Raw genomic sequence first — 22,424 nt, 5'->3', positions numbered from 1 at the left:
AACCCTAAATCCTCTCCTCCTTGGGCCCACACGAAGCATCCATCCCTCTGAATCATGTCACGGTTGCCTCGTTTGGTTGCAGGTCTGTTATCCCTTCCGTGTGGCAAGCTCTTCTTTGCTCTGGGCCTCTACATGCCAGTCTCTCTCCTAGAATCGCCCTCTTCCTGGTTTCAGCTTAAATCCCTTTTCCTCTGGAGAGTTCACCACGATCTCTTCTGTCTCCCGGCACTTCGGATCTCTCCTCTGTAGTGCTCATGAGCCCTAAATAAATAATCAGTAAAGGAATTCTTTGCTGAGCCCTGTCTCTTGAGAGCAGACTTTTGGAGAGTTCACTCACTCACATCACGAATAGCCACCGCGCTTCCTCACCGGGAACTCCATCTCCCAGCTTCTATTGCGGTTGAGCAGACCATGTGACTAGTCTTGGCCAATGGATGGTGAGGAGTGATATGAGTCATTTCCAGGCAAGAGCAGTTGAAAACCCATGCTCTGGCCATTCAGACAATCTTAAGTTCCAGTAGGTACTGTTCAAAGATGTCTGTGACTAGCCAGTCTAAGGTCCTCGATGACTAGAGCTGGGGACCCATGTGGGCAGGTGGTACAAGCCGGCAGCAATCTCCTGTGTTCTACACCTGAGGTTTGGAGCTCTTTGTTCCCACAGTACAGTTTGGGTAGACTGTGCTCCGTCTGACTGGGGACCAGGGTTTGTCCTCTGCTGCCTCTCCAGAACCTCGGGCCTTGAATAAGGCCCCTGAGTTGGCACTTGGGGAATGTGTGCTGAATTATTAAAAATGTAAGTCATGGTTCCTTCCTCAAGCAAATTACCCTAGCCTGGCCTGAGGGTATATGCGTTTAATCCTAGGACTCAGGAGACAGAGGCAGGCAGGTTTCTGCACGTTTGAGAGCAGTCTGATCTACATAGAGAGTTCCAGGTTAGCCAGGGTTACACAGTGCGATCCTGCTAATTTTTTTCTTAAACTCATATTTATGGAGCAAATACATCTACAGAGCAGGTAGGATGTAGTCAGGAGCTGCACTGTCCACATTAGAGACACGGGACGGGGAGAGGAACAGCCTCAGCCACAGAGGCTTCCTAAGGGAGGGTAAAAGGATGCGCATCGTCTGTAAGTAGAGTTGCAGGCAGTTGTGAGCCTCCCATGGTGGGTCCTCTTAACCACTGAGCTCTCTGTCCCGCGCCTTCACCTCTCCTCATAGCTTTTAAGTGGCTAGGCTAAAATCTGAAGGGTGAGTTGAAGCTGGTCAGGGAAGTTAAGCCTGGGTTGTTTTCTTTTTAGGCTTACTGTGTGTGTGCGTGTGTATATACATATATATGTATGTATTATGTGTGTGTGATTGTGTGTGTGTGTGAATATGGATGTATGTGTATGTGTGTATTTAGGGTCTCACTGTGTAGCTCTGGTTGGCCTGTAGATCAGGTTAGCTCCAAATTCACAGAAACCCTCCAATTTCTTTCCCTGAGATATGCAACACAACACCCAGTTAGAATTTATTTTTAAGGGCTATTTTAATATTTACCAAAACTTGGAGTATATAGTAGAGGGTTCCCCTTATATACTCCCACCATTCTTCCCTCATTACCAATATATTATGACTAAGTGATACAGTTTTCCACAATTATTGGTAGATAGTTTTATTGACATAACTGATTAGACTCTATAGTTTGATTAGAGATTCTTGGTTTTGCTTTAACACCTATTTCTCTGCTCCAATACCTCACCTAGGGCAATCACAGTACACTTAGTCATCCCGTCTCCTCAGGCTCTGCCAGCCTGCGACTTTCAGACTTCTCTGTTTTGGGTTTTGTTTTGTTTTGTTTTTTTAATGATCTTGACAGTTCTGAGAAATTAGGTATTTTGTTTCAGCACTAGTGGAGTGTGCCTGATATTTTTTTTCCTCGTGAGAAAGAATACCACCGAGGTAATGTGCTATTAAAATAAAATCATGTGGGGCTGGAGCGATGGTTCAGCGGTTAAGAGCACTGACTGTTCTTTCAAAGGATCAACTCCCAGAACCTCCATAGCAGCTCAGAACTGTCTGTAACTCCAGCTCCAGGGGATCTGATGCCCTCACACAAATAGTAAACCAGACAAAGCTCCAATGTGCATCAAATACAAAACAATAAAAATAAAGAAAAATATTCTGCGTGTGTGTGTGTGTGTGTGTGTGTGAGAGAGAGAGAGAGAGAGAGAGAGAGAGAGAGAGAGAGAGAATATGCACATTTGCAGGGTTTTACTGCCGTGAACAGACACCATGACCAAAGCAAATCTTATAAAGGACATTTAATTGGGGCTGGCTTATAGATTTAGAAGTTCAGTCCATGATCATCAAGGTGGGAACATGGCAGCATCCAGGCAGGCATGGTGCAGGCAGAGCTGAGAGTTCTACGTCTTCATCTGAAGGCTGCTAGTGGACGACTGACTTCCAGGCAGCTAGGATGAGGGTCTTAAGCCCACACCCACAGTGACACACCTACTCCAACAAGGCCACACTTTCTAATAGTGCCACTCCCTGACCCAAGCATGTACAAACCATCACATTCCACTCCCTGGCCCCCATAGGCTTGTTCGAACACATGAGTCTATGGGGGCCATACCTAAACATTGCATAATGCAAAATACATTTAGTCCGATTTCAAAAGTCCCCATAGTCTATAGCAGTCTCAACAATGTTAAAAGTTCAAAGTCTCTTCTGAGATCCATCCAATCACTTAACTGTAATCCCCAAAGCAAGGCAGGAAACCAGCTGGGCCAACTCCAAGTTCTTCACATCCATGGCTGAGGTCAAAATGATCTTCAGCTCTCCAACTCCTTTTTCATCTTTGTTGACTGCAACAAACTTCTTTTCCTAGGCTGGCTCCACTCTCTGTTAGCAGCATTCCTCATCAGATATCCTATGACTCTGGCATCTCAAATAGCTTGGTTCTCCAAGGCAACTTCAGCTTCACAGCTTCTTGTTTCAATGTCTGGGATCCACACATGATCTTCTGGGCTTCTCCAGAGAGCTAGGGTCACTTCTCCAGCTCTGCCCTCTGTAACACTCTAAGCTCAGGTTGGTGCACTCCACTGCCTTTGCTGTTCTTGGTGACCATCCCACAGTACTGGCATCTCCAATACACTGGGGTCTTCTGCTGCAGTAGGCTTCATCAATACCCTCTCATAAGCTTTCTTCATGGTGCTAAGTCTCAAATCCTTTGCATGACCCCTTCAGTCCTGGGCCTTCAATTGCAACTGAGGTTGTACCTTCACCAGAGTTTCTCTGGCTTCTGCCCTGCCCAGGCATCTTTTGGGTCCTAACATGTGCGTTCGTGCTCCACCCCACCCCACCCCCACAGCATGTTGGGGGAGACTGGTGGTGACCCCTCACTGCACTGGAGGGGCCTCAGGATCCCACCTCGCTGGGGGGCCTTCACCTTCATTGCACCACGGAGGCTTTTGGATGAGACCCTGACTGGCAAGAAGGGAGTGTCTGATCTCCTGGAGGTGGAGTTACAGGCAGTGGTGGGCTCTTTAACATGGATGCTGGAATCTAAACCGTAGAACCATGAATCCTGACCAAGCCCTCCAGCTCTCCAGCCCCTAAAGTTTTTTTTTGTTTGTTTTGTTTTGTTAAGAATGTTTATTGTTTTTAATTATGCTAGGGGAGGTGGTCTGTGCATATATGAGAGAAGGTTCTGCAGGAGTCCAGAAGAGGGCATCTGATCCCCCGGAGCTAAAGTTACAGGCAGTTGTGAGCCACAGGGCCTGGGTGGTAGAAACCAAACTCAGGTCCTCAGGCCCGGTGCATTCTAGCTGCAGAGTCATGCCTTCAGCCCCGGAAGGCTTGCTTTTCATCTCGTCAAATGTGCACACCGTCAGCATGATTCATGGCTGCTGATGTGCCCTTCGTTGGTTTTCTTCTTCCTTTTCTGACTGTGCACTTTGGAAGGAAGTCACTCTAAAACCCACGCCCCACGTCCGCACCTTGATTCTTGATTCTTCTACACAGGTGATTTCTCTCTTCATTCCCATTGCTGGCTAGTGTTTTTCCTCACAGAACCTTCTCAACTCTGGGCTAGTCTTTTTGTTTCCAGAACAAAGGTGTTCCTCTCTTCTCCAGGCTCATCCCAGAGCCATGTTCTGAAAACAGCCCCTATCTCTCTAGGAGAGTGGCCTTCTCTGTGTTGTCAATACCATATCATTCCAGTTCATTCTTGCCGCTTGTTTATTGTGCCTCTGCCTCTGCCCAGAATTGTGTGCTTGATGCTTTGAGAAGGAACCAACGACCTCCGTGGGTCCACCCTCCAGCTTCCCCAATGTGTGACATCCTGTGCTAAACTGGAATCCCCACGAGGACAGCGACTTTGTCCACACTTTTTAGAACTGTGTTCCCAGCCAACTAGCGCACGTGCCTATGAACTTTTACTTCCCAGAAAGCAGGATGGTTTTTTGTGTCTTTCCTTCTCTGGGATGCTTAGGACAACAGAGGCAGCCTTCATCCTCTAGGCCTGCAGGTGGACAGCAGAGCGTGCCACAGAAATCTAAGCGGGTTCGGAATCGGGAATGCCTGCCTCCTCAGGTAGAAGTGAAGTTTAGAAGTTGACACAGCCCGCGAGGCCGAATCAAGAGGACTTGGTGACTGATTGGCTGGGGAGGGTGAGGCGGGAGGAGGAGTCGCGCAGATGGCTCTGAGGTCTGGAGCTGGGGGGACAGCCGGTGCCACCTCTGATAGACTTTCCAGAAGTGCTGTCAGCTCCTGGTCGCCCCACCGCTGAGACTCAGGCCTAGGGTTGGGAAGCGGTGTCCTGGCTTGTGCAAACTTCTGCACCCCCACCCCGCCCCCACGTCCTTTCTTCAGAAATAAATAACCAAAATCTTAGCAGGGATCTTGAGCCTGGCCGTTTGTCACCGGGGGTGTGCGGGGGGGGGGAGCACCGTGGGGGTCTGCACCAGCCTGCGGTTTCCCAAGGAGGGGCACCCCCACCCCTCCCGGGAGCAGCGTGACCAGCCAGTCCCGGGTCCCCAGGCCACCGCCACCCGGGAGCGGAGTCTGGGCGGGACAATGGCCGCGGCCGCCGGGGCCCCGGGAGCCCCCGTGCTGGGGAAGGGGCTGTCCTAGGGCCGGGCGCCGGTGCCCTCCCCGCGCGGCTCGGGCGGGCGGAGGGGGGCGCGGAGTTCCTTTGTGGCTCAGCCTCCGGCGCGGCGCGGCGCGGGCAGGGGGCGCCGCGCAACTTTCCTTGGCGGCGGCGGCGGCGAGCGCGAGACGAGGCCCCGGGGCCGAGCGGGGGCCCCCAGCGCGCGGCCCGTCCCCGCCCCGCCGGCCCCCTCCCCTCGCCGTCGCCAGCGCCGGGCGCTGCCCACTCGCCGGAGCCCCGGGGCCGGGCGGGCTGCGCAGCCGAGAGGCGGGGGGCCGGACACGGCTCGCTCGCGGGGCCCAGCGCGCCGGGGCCGCGCGGCTGCACAGCCGGCCTCCGCCGCCGCGGCGCCTGCAGAACCCAGAAGTGAACAGCAGGCGACCCGGAAGGTTTGCGCGCCGCTCCGCACCGAGCCCCAGCCGCGCGCCGCCGCCACCGCCACCGCCGCCGAAGCCGGGAGCCCCCAGCCCGGCCCTGCTCGGGCCGCCGGGCTCGGGGCTGCGGCCGCGTCCCGGAGCGCCGCCAGCACTGCCAGGTCCGTGCGGGCCCGGGGCGCGCGGGGGAGCGGGCCCGCCCGCGGGAAAGTTGCGCCGAGTTGCGGGGCGGGGGCCGGGCGGGCGCGAGCGCTGTCAGCGCGGGGCGGCCGCGCTGCGTGGGCCCGGGGGTCGCCGGTGCCTCAAGCCGGGCCCCGGGGCGGCCGCGGCGGCGGCGGCTGCGCGCGCGGGGTAGGCAGCGTCTCCCGCGGCGTGTCTGGGGCTCGTCTCCGAGTGTGTGCGTGTGTGTTTTCCTAAGCCGGGCTATTCAAACCTGCTGCAATTCTCCGGTAAACAATGATTCATGGGGCTTAATGCAAATAAACGGATTGCAAACGGCGCGGTTCGCGCACTTTGCAGCCGGCCCGGTGGAGCGGCCAGTGCCGGATTTCTCCGTTTTTTTGCAGATCTGCAGAATATGGCGTCCCTGTCCTGTTTTAAAAATAAGCCAGGCTGCCATTTTTGTTTTTCTTTTGTCTGAAGATTTTAATAAAACTGTCTGAGAATGTGGGAGAGGCGGCTGGAAGCAGAGGGGGCACCCGAAGGGTTGGCTTTTTTCCTTTTCTTTGGAGAGAGCCGGGAGCCTTTCGGGGAGGTGAGACACAATACAATTACACTTTAAAGGAAAAATAAGGGGGAGAGAAGCTGCCGGGTGATTTGGGGGGAGGGGGCTGGGAATTTAAAGTTAACTCTGAAAGTTTTCTTTTCTTTCTTGCTTTTTTTTTTTTAAGATTTTTTTTTCTTCCCCTGAGGGCCCTGAGATGCCGCGAAAGGATATGGGGGCCCATTTCTCTGTTTCTTCCCACCTAGCTAGTCGCCTTTGCAGGGTTTTTGGGAAAAGTTAACTGCCGGTTTCCCCAGAACTGCGTGGGTGGGGATGTCGTGTGTGTGTGTGTGTGTGTGTGTGTGTGTGTGTGTGTGTAGGGCTGAGGTGAAAGGTTTTGGGAGGAGTCGTTTGGACGAGGCTCTGTATCAAAGTGGTATTGTAAGGAACTATACTGTAGCCCCAGCTTTGGGGGAGTTGGCTGGCTCTAGGGGCTTAAAGTGGGCCCAGGGTTTGGAGTTAAGATCCCTGTCATGAGGACATGACCCTTCTTGCCACCCTGTCCTCCAGCAGTGTGGATCCTTTAGGAGCTGTGTGTGTGTTGGAGATGGAGGGAGGCTTGCCCCTTCATGGGTGGCCAGAGCCCCCTTGGTGGACAGGAAGTTTTGGTAGCCCCCTCTTGGGGCAAGTCTGGTTGATTGCAGTGGAAGAACCCCCTTCAGGTATGGGTGGTCTTCTTAGCCTCCAGAGATGGCCTCTGTTGATGAATGTCCTTAGTGGTGGGTTTTTAGCTGGGTACAGGCCTGCAGCTCCTGTGGGTCCCGATATACACAGGAGTAGCTGACTGCCTGGCCCTTGTGATCTGGGCCTGTCCTCTGCTTGTGTTAACTCCTTTATGCCACCCGGCCTGCCACTTTGAAGTCTCCTGATTGGACATCAGTTGAGTTTCTGAAGTGGCTGACTGGACTGGCTGGTGGCTGTGCAGGCAGCAGAGTGGTATGAGGCCAGGCCCATAAAATCTGAACGTGGTCTTTTCCCCTTTTGGGGGAGACTCTGTCCTAGGAGGACCCTGTTCTGTATACACGCTCTGAGCCTTTGTGCTTATCTAGGGCCCTCCCCCCTCCCCCCATTTCCTGGAGGGAAAACACTCCGAGTCTCCCTTCAGAGCAGTGTCCTGGCTTCACCAGGCCAATGTGAGCTCCCCAAGGGCAGTCATGGGAACAAGGTCTGAGAGCGTTGAGCTGCAGAGCTAGGCATGCCTGGGTCACCCAGTTCTGAACCAACAAGGTTTTAGATGGAAAAACTGAGGCCCAAGAGTCACTACTCTGCCCAGTAGAGGAGAGCTGAGACTGGAACCCACGTTTGGGTTCTGTCTACTGTCCTCTGTTTTGGAGTGCTCTCACCCCCAGCATAGTTTGCTTCAGACAAAACTGAACAGGAATAGACAGTGTGACCCCCTTCCTTTTCCCCCTGGACCCCATTATCATCACATTTCAGGAAATCAAATGTTACAGTGTGTACCATGTCCTATGTGGTTGCAGCCATGTCAGGCGCTCCCCAAAACTGAGTTGAGCTCAGATGTTCAGGTGGGGGCAGTTGACCTCATTTTAAAATTAAGAAACTGAGGCTTAGAGAGGCTGGGCAGTGACGGAGGAGGGCTGGCCTGCAGACTCCCTGTGTGGGCCTTTCCTAAGTGGGTGGTGCTGTGGGCAGGACCTTTCCCAACTTCTAGTTTTTGGTCTGAAATTCTTCTGCTGACCCCAGTGGCTGTGTAAAAATCCAGAGGCTTACTCCCACCCCAAAGAATGTCAGAGATGAAAAGGCCCCGGGAGGTCATCTGGACTCAGAGAGGAAAGCACTGGCTCCAAGTCTGGCCCTAGCCTGTTCTGGAGCCCCGATCTCCTGTCTCCTTTTTCTGTGAAATGCTCAGAGAGAGAGGGAGAGAGAGAGAGAGAGAGTGAACCACTGGGCTGGGTGTAGGGGAGCTCGCTGGTGCAGGGGCTGGTGGGTAATGGCCACACTAGATAGGTTGGTCCTAGGGGCTAAAGGATAGTCCGCGGTGACCTTGGGAAACAGAGGCCAGCTTGGTCTTAGGTGGGAAGAAACTGGTGTGTGAGCAAGTTGTGGCCTCTGTCTAAAGCAAGCTTAGCCCTGCCCTTCCCTAGGCAGCCATTCCTTGCCTCTCTCTTGTTGCTCCATATTCTTACTGTTCGTATAGTCTCTCATTTATGACTAGGCCATTCATTTGTTCTTCCACTGTCCACTTCTTAGTCTATGGGTTAGTCAGTTCAGTAGTCCTGCCTGTCCCATCATCCATCCATCCATCCATCCATCCATCCGTCCGTCTGTCCATCCATCCATCCTCCATCCATCTGATCAGTCCAGCTCCCCCAGCCCAGGCTGGACAGATAAGAGATGCAAATGTAACCCTGGCCTGTTGAATACCAACAGAGGAGAAAAGCCAAGGCTTCGGGTGCGTTCCTAGGGATTGAGAGTATCAGAGGCTCTTTAGCATTTGTGTCTCAGGGCTCTGAGCATGCCCTGTACCTCTGTGAGCTTCCACCTGTACAGTGGGCGCTGTCCTTATCTCACCGATGATGGGGGGAGATAATAACAGTGGCTCTGATGTCTCCCGCCCCGGCCAGGCATGTGCTGCTGGACATGTGCTCAGGACATGGTCACTGCCCCATAAGGACCGTCATTTACTTTTCTAGGCCAGGCCTTGTCTTTGTGAACCATGGTGGGGATTTTCAGAATGCCAAGTGATCTGTAGACCCTGACAATCCCATTCTTCCCCTTTCTCCCCCTGCTGAAAGTTCCACTGCTTCCTGAACATTTAGAAGAAAAATAAGTAGCCTAATTCTGGCCTACGGGGATGGGGAGGGGGGGCTTCTGTAGTTTCAGCCTTGCCCGCCTTTCAACCTCTGCTTTCACACGCCAGCCCTGCTCTGCCCACCCTCATATCTTACCACCTCTGGCCATGCTAGCTTCTTCGCGTACCTTCCCTGACCTGGAATGTTTTTTTTTTTTTTTTTCCTGATTCCGTGGCACCATCGAACATCACCTCCTCAAAGGGGCCTTTGCTGACCGTCTGCTGTAAATAGCTTCCCACTGTTACATGAGCCCCTGCGTATTTTCTTTTGTGGCTCTGGGCATCTGAGACCTTCTCATTTGCTTGTTTGTTTAAGCAAACACATGTCTGCCCGGGCACATGTTTAAGTTCTAGAGCAGCTTAAGGGCCACTCAGGCTTCCAGTGAGGTGTGGCCGGGACTTCGGCAGAGGTGAGGAGGGACTGTGGAGCCAGGTGTGGTGGCAGCCGTGGTGTCCTGGCAGTGCCTGGGAGGTGATGTCACATCGAAGTCTATCATCTTCCCCTGGGAATGTTGGGGTTGTTGTTAGGCAATGGTGAGATGATTGGATCACAGGTCCAGACTCAGAACGGTAGAACCCAAGCAGCTTCCCCACCCAGAACCTTTGACACTTTGACCATGACCCCATCATGAATTGTCACCATGTGTTTAGGGAGCAACAGAGGGTGGTCACTTTGAGCCAGACCATGTTCTCTGAGGCTTTGTGCATATGGAGATATAGTTGTCACTGTTATCCTCTTTTGCAGCTGAGGAAGTGTGGGTATGGAGGAGTCAGGGAGCTTATCTCTGGGGAGTCGAGGGGCGTCTGGTGCCAGGTGGGAGCACTGCTGGGTCTGGTTAGGATCCCACAGTTATGGGGAAGCCCAGCCTTACCTGACTCCTGCCCACATCCTAACCGAAGAGCCTCTGCTCTCTCTCCTAGAACTCCCTCCCTCCCTGGAGCCCTTGTCACCCATGTAGTCAGGTGGCTGTCACTGCTGGGACACTGTTTCTTCTTTACACACTTAGAGTTCCTGCACCTTCCAGTGAATGACTGTGGGAAGCCAAGCTAGAGTGCCGGCTTCCGGGAGTGTTGACTGGGTCAGTCTGGTGGTCTTGGTGCACAATATTGAACATGTGAATCAATGGGTACACAGAGACTGCTAAGTATTACCTGAGCACCACCCCCCCGACCCCATCCCACTCCTGTCTCTGTAGCACCATGCTGACACTTGCTTGGGGTCCCTAGAGAGGCTTGATGTCCTCAGGGAAATGAGACCCGCTTTCTGCTCCTGTAGTGACCATCTGATGATGCTTGTGTAGCCAATGTCGTCTTCTTTTTTTTTTTAATTTTAAAGCTTTTTTTTAAAGATTTATTTATTTATTTATTTATTACATGTAAGTACACTGTAGCTGTCTTCATACACTCCAGAAGAAGGCATCAGATTTCATTAAGGATGGTTGTAAGCCACTATGTGGTTGCTGGGATTTGAACTCAGTACCTTCAGAAGAGCAGTCAGTGCTCTTAACCGCTGAGCCATCTCACCAGCCCGCCAATGTCTTCTTACTCACTGGGGGAACTACAGGGTTAGGGAAGAGGGGTGCTCTGTGCCTAAGACTTGTATGTGTCTCCTGAGGCTTTCTTTACCTCTCTGATCATCACCAGCCTTTGCCTGGGGGTTCAGGGGAAGCAAGAAGCCCTGGCGGGAGTAGCGGTGCCCCATTCAGTACCACCCCCCCCCACCTCGTGGAGCAATGGTCCTGAAGCACAGAAAATTTCCCCGACACTGAGGAAGCCAAGTGTTGTAGATGTGTGTTGGGAACAGCTGTGGTGTTAGGAGAGCTTTCTGGAACCCCAGAGCAGAGGTGGGCTTCAGAGACTTGGCAAGTAGCTAGGTGGTGTCACTAGTAGATCAGGTGTGACAGACAGGCTGAGAGTCTTGGCTCTGAGGCCTAAGGAGTCTTCAGTCTGCTGGTTCTTGCCTCACCATTGTGGCCAGCAAAGGTGGCCATTTGAGCTTTAGGCAAAGGCTTCAGGCTTGTCAGAGCAGCCGTTCTCAACCGGTGGGTTGTGACTCTTAGTGGGTGTGTGTGAACAACCCTTTCACAGGGTCACAGATCAGTTATCCTGTGTATCAGATCTTTGCATTACCATTCACAACAGGAGCAACATTTCAGTCATAAAGTAGCAACGAAAATAATTTCATGGTTGGGGGTCACCACAACATGAGGGACTGTATTCAAGGGTCACAGCATTAGGAAGGCTGAGAACCTCTGCCTCAGAGGATAGTCTAGTTAGCCAGGTTCTGGGCTTCTGTCGGGGGGCACCTGGCTGTGGTGGGTAGACTCCCCATTCCACTCAGACATACACAGTCATACACATATAGTCATCTGTTCTGCCGCCATCCCTGAGTCTTCATGCATCCCATCCCTGAGTCTCCATGCATCCCATGGCATTACGGCGGGCCAGTGTCCACCCCTTGCCTGGATCTGCCTGGGGAAGTGGAGTCGCTCATGAACAAGAGAAGGCAGTAGAACTGAGAACCTGGCGGGTTGTGAGCTACCAGGTAGGGTTGGGGATAGTTCAGACCCCTTTGTAGTAAGTCTTCCTAGGTCTGCCCGCCCACGTGGCCACCCAGTCCTTCTGCGTGGGGTCCACATCACTTGCTATCCTTTACTCAGGCCTGAGCCTTTCCTGGCCTGATCACAGACGGCCTACACGGGAGGGGAAGGGGCTACTTCATGGAGGAGTTATGAGCACATGCTAGGGTTCCTAGTTTGGGACCTATCTTGAAAGACAGATGCGTCCATGTCAGCAGAGCAGCCCTGATGTGGGGAGTAGTCAGAAGAGCTGAGGGAAGCTCCCGCACCTCAGATACTGGCGCACGCGTGTGAGGTTCCTCGGACCTTAGCAGCCCATCACTGGCAGGGTAGCATGTGTAGTGGCTGCATATCACAGAGCTAGGCACCATTCTGGAATCGTATGCCTCTTCACCTGTACTGGCCTCCCTGCGTCCCTGTGGCCTGTACTTTGACACACTCTCTACCCTCACCAGTTACAAATGGCAACTTTGAACTCTGGGCTTTGTTGTGATCCCGAGGCCCAGGCCTAGCTGGGCTCTCTTGACTGTAAAGTCCATCCTTTCAACCTAGGCCTACCTCTTCCTAGCTGTGATTGGTTGAGCCCCTTCACTTCCTAGAGAAGGACCCAGAGACCCAGAAAGGTTTGCCAGAGGTTTCTGTTCCCTCGGCCCTCATCAATTCGGGAATTTAAGTGGCTTGGTAACCACAGAGCATCGTGCCCGACCCTAAATCAGGAAACACTCTGAGAACCAGGAGGGCAGGGGCAGGGTTTATGGAGCTGGGCAGATCTGTAGGAAGGACAGGGTAAATGCCCCCCACCCCCACCCCCACAAGATGTCCTGCAGGATGCCTTTGATACCTTAGCTCAGGTGTGTTCTAGACATCTTTCTGGGAGTGTGCCACACTTCAAAAATGTCCACAGCATCTTTCTTGCGAAGTTGGGAGGGAAGTGAGAAAGACTTGGAAAGCATCTAAAGGTATCTGGGAGAAGGAAGGGTTGGGGACTGTCACCCTGATCAACCTGGCATCCCCGAGGGAGCTGCCAGCAGAAAGTCAATAAGGTGATGGCGTCTCAGGCTGCTGCGGAAGGTTCATTGCCCTGGGTTGTCACTGGGTGTCGGTCGGGAGCTGGGTGTGGAGCTGCCGAGGATACAGGGATGGGGGAGTGGAAGGTCAGGAGGTCACTGTGTGCACACATGGATCACCCCTCTCTGCCTTCCCAGGCCTGTGGGGCTACAAACCCTGCCCTAATCAGATCCAGGGTCCTCAGTCTTGTTCCTCACGGGAAGTCCACAGAAGCCAGTTTCTGAGGCTGCAGCTTGGCCTGGCTGCAATTTTAGGGGTAGAGTGGACAGGGCAGCAACAGGACTTCATGGAATGGGGGACATGGAGGACAGAGGGGCGGTGGGAGGCAGATGTTCAGAATGGATGACTGGGTGGGTCTCACAGAGCCAGGCAGAAGGCAGTCTCACCGAAGCCTCTCTCCTGCAAAGCCTCTTGCTTGTCCTTTCTCCGGCATCCCCCTGGCCACATAAGGGTTGTTACTCTGGACTGCTCAGGGCCCTCCCCCAGTACATGAACTGCTCAGGCCATTGCCTGTACCTGCCCTACACTCACCATGCCGCCATGGGGAGCTCCTGATTCCTGCCTGTGCAGTTCTGCTCTTCTGGGGTGGGGTGGGGGAGCAATGTTCCCTCTCTGTGCTGGGAATGCTTCTGTCTGTACCCCTCTGCTCTTCTCCAGGCCTTATGTAGCACCAGTGTGAACTGAGCCCTGCCCATCTCCAATTCGGAGGGTGCATGGCTTTGCTGTGATCCTAACCTTGAGTGTCACTCTTGGCTGTTGAGGTGACCAGTGTATTTAGAGGTATGATAAAGGAAGGATAGAAATTTGGAAGTGGGTAAACTGATTCCTGTTAGGGGAAAGATCAGAGAAAATTTGCCTTGAATCTAAGACCCGTCAATTGAGTCATAAGGCCCTGTTGAGGACCAGGGAATATAACCATGGACCCTCAAATAAGCCATCTTCACCCAGCCCATGGCTCGTGTGGGGAACTGGATAGACAAATGACCAGGCTATTCACCCCTGGCAGTGTGATCTCAGCTGAGATTTGATGTCAGGATTCTGGCTCTAGAACCTTCAGATGGTTGACACAGGCTGGCATATAAAAGCAGCTTGTTTAGGGTGGGTGGTATAAGTGCTGATAGGGGCAGAAGGGTAGGTGCAGTGGTTGGATGGCGGGAAGAATGTGGCCGACAAGGACCTCTGGAGACCTTGGCTGACCAGCTGCAGGGTTACGACTTCCCCAAGCAGTGGACCTATAAAGGACTTTCTGCGGGAGAATGAGTGACAGATAGGCAGGCTGGGCTATCCCTTGGCCTATCTTCCTGGCTGGAGCCCCTGGATGCAATGAGACTTCCTCACTGCCCTCCCACTGGGGGCATGGGTGGTGCTAGGGCTTACAGTAGGACCCTTATCTTCTCTTTTGGAAAAATTTGGAGATCTTCATAGTTTGGATAGGAGGCAAGGGCGTCTTGCTTTCCAAACAAAGCTTGCAAAAGCTTCAATTTTATTTTAAAGGTATTCTTCGAGGCAGCCACATAGGCACACTGTAGAAAAGTCATAAAAGACAGCTATGAAGTACATCAGCCCCCGGCCCTGTCTCTGCCCTGTTCCAACCCTCACCCTGCTGTTAGCATTCAAGTCACTTAGTGGCATCCCGTCTTGAGAGTGATTTTTATCTTTTGGCCTCCTGACTACTGTCCCACAAGTATCTCCTAACTGCCCATGGAGGGTTATTAACTATACCTTTTAATGGGTGCGGTAGTCTGAACTCCAGATCCCCCATAGTCTGGATCAGAGCCCCACATTCCCTGCTTGCCTTTGGGCAGCTGCCCAGTCCCTCTGTGCCCCCGGTCCCTCATAGGCTCATGTGCACATTGAACAAGTCACAGCAGTGCCACTGCGGACAGTCACAGAGGAGAGTCATTTCAGAGCCATCTCTATCGCTTGCAAGTTTCGTCGTTCTAGGTTCTCGCTCCTAAGAACCCATGACCATAAGCAGTGTCATGCATAGAACTTCAGGTTGTTTTCTAGGGACAGCTAACCAAGACTGGCCTCGCTAGGCCGTGGGGTCTGAATACCTTTTGAGCTCTTCATATATCATGGGTCGATCCTTTCTGGTAGTGCTTGTTCCAGTTCACACTCCCACCGATCACCCACAGAAGTGTCGCTGTCCTCCCTGCGCCCCCACCAGTATCGGGTGTTCTCGGTTTTTCGTAGTTCCCTTTGCTCTGTTGGCAGGGGGAGCCCGTTGGCTTTTCATGGCTGGTGAGGCAGAACCGCAGGCCGTGTTCACTAGCCACTCACATCTTTAAGGATCAGCACACACGCCGCCCCCTGCTCAGGCCAGCAGGGATGGGGTTGGGCAGATAGAGGCAGCAGATCCGAGTGTACTGCAAGGGGCTTTCAGAGGAGGGAGGGCATTTACTTCTGTCCAGACTGTAACATTTTTAATTCCCATGCATGCACACTGTCATTCATTCATTCACTCATTCACTCACTCATTCGAACACCAGGTGCTGCCAAAAGGTCTCTAATTCTTTCTGATGGAGTCCTGTGACTAGGGTGGCTAAGAAGAGACAGATATGGGAAGTGCCTTGATGATGGGCATGCAGGGCACAGAGCCCATGTAGGGTTAGCAGACTCCATATGCAGGAAGAAGAAACTGTGCATCAGGAATCATGGGAAGGGGGAGGGGTAAGGAATTGGACTTGGCCAGTGAGTGGCCCTGGGGTCCTTGAAGGATAGAAAGCAAGAAGGGAAGCAGATGCTGTAGAGAGAGGAACTGTCAGCCTGAGTGGCCATTGTTCACTGGGTCAAGCAGTAGGGACAGAAGACAACCAATGACCAGCAAGAGCTGGTCCCACAACCCAAGTCATCCTTACCATGTCTGAGTAGGGAGCCCTGAAGTCGTAGAGGTAGGGCGCGGTGCAGTGACTGTAGTAGACTTAGGGTAGGGTGAGCCTGCAGGGGTGAGGCTCTTGCAATAGCTGAGGCCAGAGCTGAAGGACTGGGCCAGAGACCTACATTGCGCCCAGCCTGTGAAATTCTAATCATGGTCAAAGAGCAGATTGTGTTGCCTCTTTCAGGAAGCGCTCCTATATTCCCCCAGCTTAGTTTTAGGGTTAGGTTGCGAGAGGCCTGATGCATGGTGGGTCTGGAGTGCCCCCATCAGCTGAGCCGAGCCTCTAGCTTAGCCCCTTAGGCTCACAATTACACACGCTCTCTCTCTCTCTCTCTCTCTCTCTCTCTCTCTCTCTCTCTCTCTCTCTCTCTCTCTTTTAAAATACTAAATGCATTGTTTTCATTTTAAAAGAAACGGAATGCCTTGACTGAGAATTTGGAAATGAGAGAAACAAAGACAAAACCCCAAGCAACTGAGGCTAGCACCGCCCCCTCCTGCCGCTGAGGCTAGCACCGCCCCCTGGGCTCCGTGCCCCTGTGGGCGTGGTTCCCTGAAGCCTCCTTATTATCAGGGGTCCTGCTGTCTAGGTCCGGCTCCTCCCACTTCCCCCATCCCTGCCCACCCACCCTCACCCCCATTGGCCTTTTCAAAAGCCTGTTCCCGTGTAGGACTGGACAGATCTCAGTTTTATCGTCTGTGGTGTGGCTTTGGGGGTGGGGTGGGGGTGGGGCCTAAATTTGTTGAACTGACGACCCTCTCTTCCTCCACCCTAGCAGCAGTGCTCCCCTACTACCTACAACCCACTATGGGCTGTGTCTCCTCTGTGTCCCCAGGAGGCAGAGCCTGGTCCCTAGTGTGCCCTTCCCTCTGGAGTTTGCTAGAGTGGCCTCCGAGGTTTTCTGGGAAAAGGTGACAGAGGGACCTGCTTTGAAATCTGTACTGAGGCTTTGTAACCTCAACCTGGTTGCCTAAGTTGTCTGGAACTCAGTTTCTTCATCTGTACCATGGGTCTATTGTTGCTGTAAATATCCTGCCACAGTCCTCAGCCTATTGTAGGTGGCCACCTGGGTAAGACACTGGCCCAGGTGAGATGCCAGATACCAGCCTACCTGGGAAGAGCTTTTAGATTCTCCTAGCGGCTGCGTTAAGAACCACACCAGAGTGCATGTGTCCCTTTAGGGCTGGGCCAGGGTTGGGTGGCACCCTCACTCCCTCACTCACTTGCTGTGTGACCGAGCAAGTTGACTGGCGTCTGTGAGCTGTACTTCTGTCAAGTGCTCATTCCACAAAGTCACCGGGAAGAGTCAATAACTTGATTCATAAGATGTTCAGCACATTGGTGTTTAAATCAACAGTAGCTGCCATTTTATTGTTATTGTTATTGTTATTCCCATATACAAGGTGCCGTTGGGAACACAGAGGAAGTGACTGACTGGGGGTTCAGGGCAAGCTCCGTAGAAGAGGGAACCCTTGAGCTGGGTCTTGAAGGATGAGTAGAAGCTCACCAAGTGGGAAAGGACCCTCTAGGTAAGGAGCCTGTGACTCCAGGCTGCGGGTCTGTTAATGAGGGGTTTGTTCTTTGGGGATCAAGACACTGTGTCCATAAGAGTCCCGAGTGCCCCTCACTGCTGTCCTCTGAGGGGGTCAATGGGGGAGGTATGCTTGCCCTGTTAGTGTTGGTGGCTTTGGCTTCCCGTTCCCATGGGTTCATGCTTGTGGCCACAGGTCTGTGTCTGTCCCCTGTCTGGGTTTGGTGCTGTCTGCATGTTGTGTTAACTGTATTTGTCTCTGTCGATGTCCAGAGATCTGGGCCAAACTGTGAGGACAGCTGTATACTTCCCTGGCCACATGGCTCTCTAGAGCCTCCAGGCCCCTCGGGTAGCCAGGCCCCTCGGGGCCCAGGCTCAGTCCTAGACTCAGACCTCTAGCTGGGAATTCCCCTGCCACCCACTCTGGCCTCTCTAGAATCTGCTGTAACTGACAGGTCTAACTCGCCACACATTTGTCCCCTTTACCTACTGCTGCAGACCTGGACTCTGGGCCTAAGAACTAGGGGTCAGCCAGGCCCTGGCGGACTGCCCAGGCTCATCTCTTTGCCAGGCTCTCTGAGAGGCTGCACCTCCCAGGCACCACACGTGTGCGTTGCTTGCCCACAGCCCTTTGCAGACACCGTTCCCGCTACCCGAATGCCTGCCCCCGCCTTCTGGTTGAGTCCCACTCACTCTCTGAGACTCCAGGCAGGCCTCATGTCTCCCCAAGGCCTCCTTGGCTCACCTTTCCAGGTTAGGCCAGCATCTCCGCAGCTCATCCCCTTATTTGGAAGTTGAGCAAGAGACTTGCCCAAGGTCGCACATTCAGTGAGGTGGAATCAGGATTAGAACAAGAGCCTGCTGTTTCCTGGTGGGAGGGAAGTGCTCAAGGCCAGACTGCTGGAGAGGCAAGAGTGGACTGGAGAGTGTCTGAAAATAGCCTCTCGACCCATCTCAGCAGGGACTGGTCTGAGGTGGGAGGGTCACTGTGTGTCTGTGACTTGCTCAGAGGTGAGTCACTGGGGGAGGGGCTTGTTACGGGAGAAAGTCAAGACCAACGCAGGCAGACTGATACAGAGAAGTTTCTAAGATACAGTCTGGGAAAGGGCAGGGGCCCCAGGGAGCTGGGCCTAGACTCAAGGTGGAGGGTCAGGTTGGTTGGTACTTATAGCTCCTGGGTAGAGGGCCACTGTTGCTGAGCTGCTACGGAATGGGGGTCGTGCCCAATGCTGAGGAGCCCAGTGTGAGAGGCTGGGTGGGAAATCGTGAGAGAGATGGAGAGATCATGAGGGGATGCATAGGGACCCTTCATGCGCCCAGGTGGCTCTGAAGGGAGTGGCCTGGTGATGTGTAGAAGGCCTCATAGGTAGCAGCTCTTTCCTGAGTCCCTGTTCACTGCTCCCGGAGGCAGGCACATCCAACTAGATCTGTTGCTGGTCCCTGGTCTGGCCCAGTTTGTGAAACAGCTCCAGGAGATGTTAGTCATCCACGGTTAAACTTTCTCTACCTTTTAGAGCAAGAAAGACAAACGGCAGCTGTAGGTGGGCCGCAAGGGTCAGGGTCAATGTGTGTGGCTCCCTGCCCCCACTCTCTGCCCATTGCTGAAGGCCCCAGCTGACTGCTAGTGTGTTTCCTCTGCCCATCCAGTGTGGACACTCAGCCCTGGCAGGCTTGGCTCCTGCTTCTACCCCAGTATATTCCCACTGCCCCCCACCACACACTTGGTGTCCCCCCCCACCCCCTTGCCACATTGCTCCCTTGGTCTTGCATGCTCTTTGTTGCCTTCGTTCCATCCCCTGTCTCATCTTGGCATTCAAGGCCCTAAGGCTGACCTCAGTGTCCCGTGCCACCGTAATACTGGGAAGGTGCCCATCTTGCTCATCTTCCACATCACTGCACCTTCCTCCTCCTCTGTCTGTCCGGAGTGAGTACCCGTCCTTGCCTCTCTCCTAACATCCTTCCTTAGGGCAGGTCTTACCCACATGCCAGATTGCCTGTGAATACCAGGCAATGGCCCCGTCCTCCCCCTGTATCTGGCACACAGTAGGTGGATACCAGGGCAAAGGTCATTGACAGACGCCTAGCTGCAGAAGGGCAGAGAAAGACCAGGAAGAGGATGTGTAGTTCCCTGCCAAAGCCTCTTCTTATGTGCTTGGCTGTGCAGCTAAGGTTGTCCCTGGCTCCTCAGTGGTAGATGATAAATGGTAGTGTATATTTCATTCTAGCAGTGGGACCCTGGGCAAGCCCTCGGCTCCCTAGAGGAGTGGAGGAGTGGAGAGTAACTTCCCCAGAACATTCTGGAAGCAGCCTAGTGCAGTGGGCAGAGAGCCCTGGAGCAGGGCAGCCTGTCTCACCCATCTTACTGATGCAGAAAACAGCTCAGGGACTGTATTGTATCCAAGGCTGCTGGTACCAGTCCTCGCAGCCTGGAACAGGTGTCCTTTCTAACGACTGGTGGGTTCCTCCATGAAATGGTGACAGAAAGTTGTCCCTGCTTGTCATCCTCGTGGGCTTCTGAAGAGTTCACAGAGGGCACTTTGAGCAGCTAGAAAGCAGGAGGACTTGCCAGTCAGAGAATTTGGAATCCTAGTCTCTGTTCATTCCTTCCTGAAATTCACACTGATGGACTCCGGTCCTGGAGGCCGGGGCCAGCAGGAGGAAGAGACAGGTGGACCTATTCCCAAGCTACTGCAGGTTAGCTCCTCAGTCCCCCCCTCCCCACACCTCCACCTCATGTCCACTCATGGGGATACAACCATGCCTCCCTAAGGCAGGACACACCTACAAGCCTACAGCCCTCTGGCCTCTCCCTGAACAGTTCAGGGGCGAATGCACTGGACGTGGGGTCAGGCTAAGGGTAGCGGAGTCTCAGTAGTAGACTCACCGGCTGTGTGATCTTGAGCCAGTCACTCTGCCTCTCTGATCTTTGTTTCCTCCCTTCTAAAAGTGGGCATGGTGAGAGTTCCTGTTCTAGGTGTCAGGGTGCTTGGGACAAGGTGGACACTTTGTAATCCGCAGCCTCCTCACATAGTCTCGCGTGGAGGTTTGTTTTCTGGGAGAGAAACCTCAAAGGCCTGGCCAGTCGGGGAGATGAGCAGACAGAATAGGCTTTTTGTCTGTAAGAGGCCAGCATGGGTTTGATGGGCAGAGGGGCCTCCAATGCCTCTGGGGCCAGAAGGCTGACAGGATGGAAAATATCCTGGTTACCCCTCGTCCCCAGAGTTCTGCTTCAGCCCAGGGGCTGAGACCAGACTCTGCTGAGGTCAGGAGTGAGGGGTAGGACTTTTACCTTAGAGCTGCTGGCCTCCTTTCTACGGAGGACTGGAATTCATAAAGCAAATGACCAGGGACCGCAGCTTGAACAATCTTGACTTCCACGCTAACGTAGCACCCTAGAGGTGCTGGGCGGCCTCCTTCCTCTCTTCAAACCCCCAGCCTCTTCACCTATAAGAGGTAGAGAAGGGTGCCTTTTGTGCCCCCTTGTCAAGCAAAGATCACAGAAGGGAGCTCTTTTTGAAAACACTCAGATTAGACTGTGTCCGAGTGGCAGCTGTCCTCAGACTCTGCCACGGTTCCAGGAGGGACTTCCAGGCTCATCGGAGCAAGCCAGGTTGCAGTTATTTCTTTGTGGTCTAAAGCTGCAATACCAGGTAGGGTTTGCAATCAGAAGTGATTTCTGAATGATTACCTCCGTCTACATGGATAGGAAGCAATGAGTGAGGGGACACCTGTGTGCACCCAGTCTCTGCACATCACTTGACTGACTGGAACCACAGAAAACTCAACCTCTCCACCCCACCCCCAACTCCCAACCCCCTGCCCCCGAGGAAGGACAGAGCTAGTCTTGAGGGCCTGGCCTTTGTATTGCCCTGGTTTAAAAGGCCCTCCAGACCATAGGCTGCCAAACTTGCCAGCAGTGGGGACCGCCGGGTACCCTTGTCACATCATGTCGACCCCTGGTCTCCCCAGCCTCCCCCCTTAAGCACAGCATCCTGACACCCCATCTTTGCAGGTCAGATGTTACACACCTGTCAGTCAGTGCCTGGACTTTCCAGAGTGTAATTGTTGAGACGAGAGAAGTGCTTATTTGGGGCTGTGTAAATTCTTCTACCACCTCCCTTCAGAGAGGCCGTGTCTATGCCCCATCTCATGTATTCCGACGGGGATGTCTTCCCTAAGGGAGAAGGCAGAAGAGCAAGGAGGCAGAATGGGTAGTCAGTTGCCTCTGCTCTGTGGCTATTAACAAAGGTGTTCCCTGGACTCTCCAGGTTGTCTGGGGTGGGGGAGGGTTCTGTGTAGAAGAATGCTGCTATGTTGGCTCTGAAACCTAGGGGATGGAAACTGGCCTGGCAGCATGTCCCCTCCCCCAACCACCCCCACACCCCACCCCCGACTGGGAGCACTCTGGTCTGGATGTAACCTTTGCCCCTTGAGGTCCACCCAGGGAGACACTGAATTCCTGACTTTTCAGCCTGGGAATATGGGTCTCTGGGCTCCGTGGGAGGCCCACTTGGCTGAAGAATTTGGGTCTCACGGGGTAAAGAGGTCTCATAGCTGATAGTGACAGGTGCTCTCCCTTCCTGCAGGATGGCCGAACCTCGATTTAACAACCCGTACTTCTGGCCCCCTCCTCCCACCATGCCGAGCCAGGTAAGACTGACATCGCCATTCCCTGCTGCCTTCCATGGGAGCTACTATGCTTTGCTTGGGGCTTGGGCAGTAGCTTGCAAGAGAGAGGGCCCTGGGGTGCGGCCCACCCATTCCAATTTGGCTCCTCTCCCTTCTGCAGCTGGACAACCTGGTCCTGATTAACAAGATCAAAGAGCAGCTGATGGCCGAGAAGATCCGGCCACCTCACCTGCCACCCACCTCAGCCTCTTCGCAGCAGCCACTGCTAGTCCCTCCCGCGCCCGCCGAGAGCAGCCAGGCGGTCATGTCGCTGCCCAAGCTGCAGCAGGTGCCCGGGCTGCACCCACAGTCCGTGCCGCAGCCCGACGTGGCACTGCACGCGAGGCCGGCCACCAGTACTGTCACAGGTAACCTGAGTGGGCGGGGCTGGAGGTGGTAGGGGAAAGTGGGTGGGGCCTAGGGAGTGGGCGGGGCTGGCAAGGTCTGTTAAGAGTGTTGGGGCGGAATCTAGTCCAGGTAGGACTTGACTGTTTGAGAACAGGGTGGGCAGGGCTTGGGGTTGTAGGGGACACTTGGCAGAGGCTAGTGGAGCTAGCCATAGCCCCCAGGCTTCTTCCTCTGACCTTGAACTATGAGACTCTCCTCTGTCAGATGGACA

The 22,424-nt window shown here is 53.7% G+C and overlaps 1 protein-coding gene and 1 long non-coding RNA gene across 4 annotated transcripts in view; one reads left to right on the top strand and one right to left on the bottom strand.

Annotated features, from left to right (window-relative positions):
* The first annotated feature begins 5,498 nt into the window (after positions 1-5,498).
* Znf362 (zinc finger protein 362) overlaps positions 5,499-22,424 on the top strand; it is a 32,097-nt gene continuing 15,171 nt past the window's right edge. The window contains exons 1-4 of the mRNA XM_021159410.2: positions 5,499-5,666; positions 17,010-17,135; positions 21,724-21,787; positions 21,927-22,173. Coding sequence (XP_021015069.1) covers positions 17,098-17,135; positions 21,724-21,787; positions 21,927-22,173 — 349 coding nt within the window. The 5' untranslated portion in view covers positions 5,499-5,666; positions 17,010-17,097. The remainder of the gene's footprint in view (positions 5,667-17,009; positions 17,136-21,723; positions 21,788-21,926; positions 22,174-22,424) is intronic.
* On the bottom strand, positions 16,936-22,094 carry LOC110292236. Of its 3 annotated transcripts, XR_003836439.1 has the most exons (6): positions 22,007-22,094; positions 21,166-21,311; positions 20,427-20,581; positions 20,022-20,253; positions 19,492-19,682; positions 16,936-18,644 (listed from the first exon to the last, which is right to left on the bottom strand). It is a non-coding gene; the product is annotated as an uncharacterized LOC110292236 (long non-coding RNA). The 3 variants fall into 3 exon arrangements; XR_002377691.2 differs by lacking the exon at positions 20,022-20,253; XR_002377692.2 differs by lacking the exons at positions 19,492-19,682; positions 20,022-20,253.

The sequence above is a fragment of the Mus caroli genome, chromosome 4 (assembly GCF_900094665.2).
Source record: "Mus caroli chromosome 4, CAROLI_EIJ_v1.1, whole genome shotgun sequence".
Classification (NCBI taxonomy): domain Eukaryota; kingdom Metazoa; phylum Chordata; class Mammalia; order Rodentia; family Muridae; genus Mus; species Mus caroli.
The sequence above is the reverse complement of the archived record's forward strand: the minus strand, read 5'-3'. Positions and strand labels throughout refer to the sequence as shown.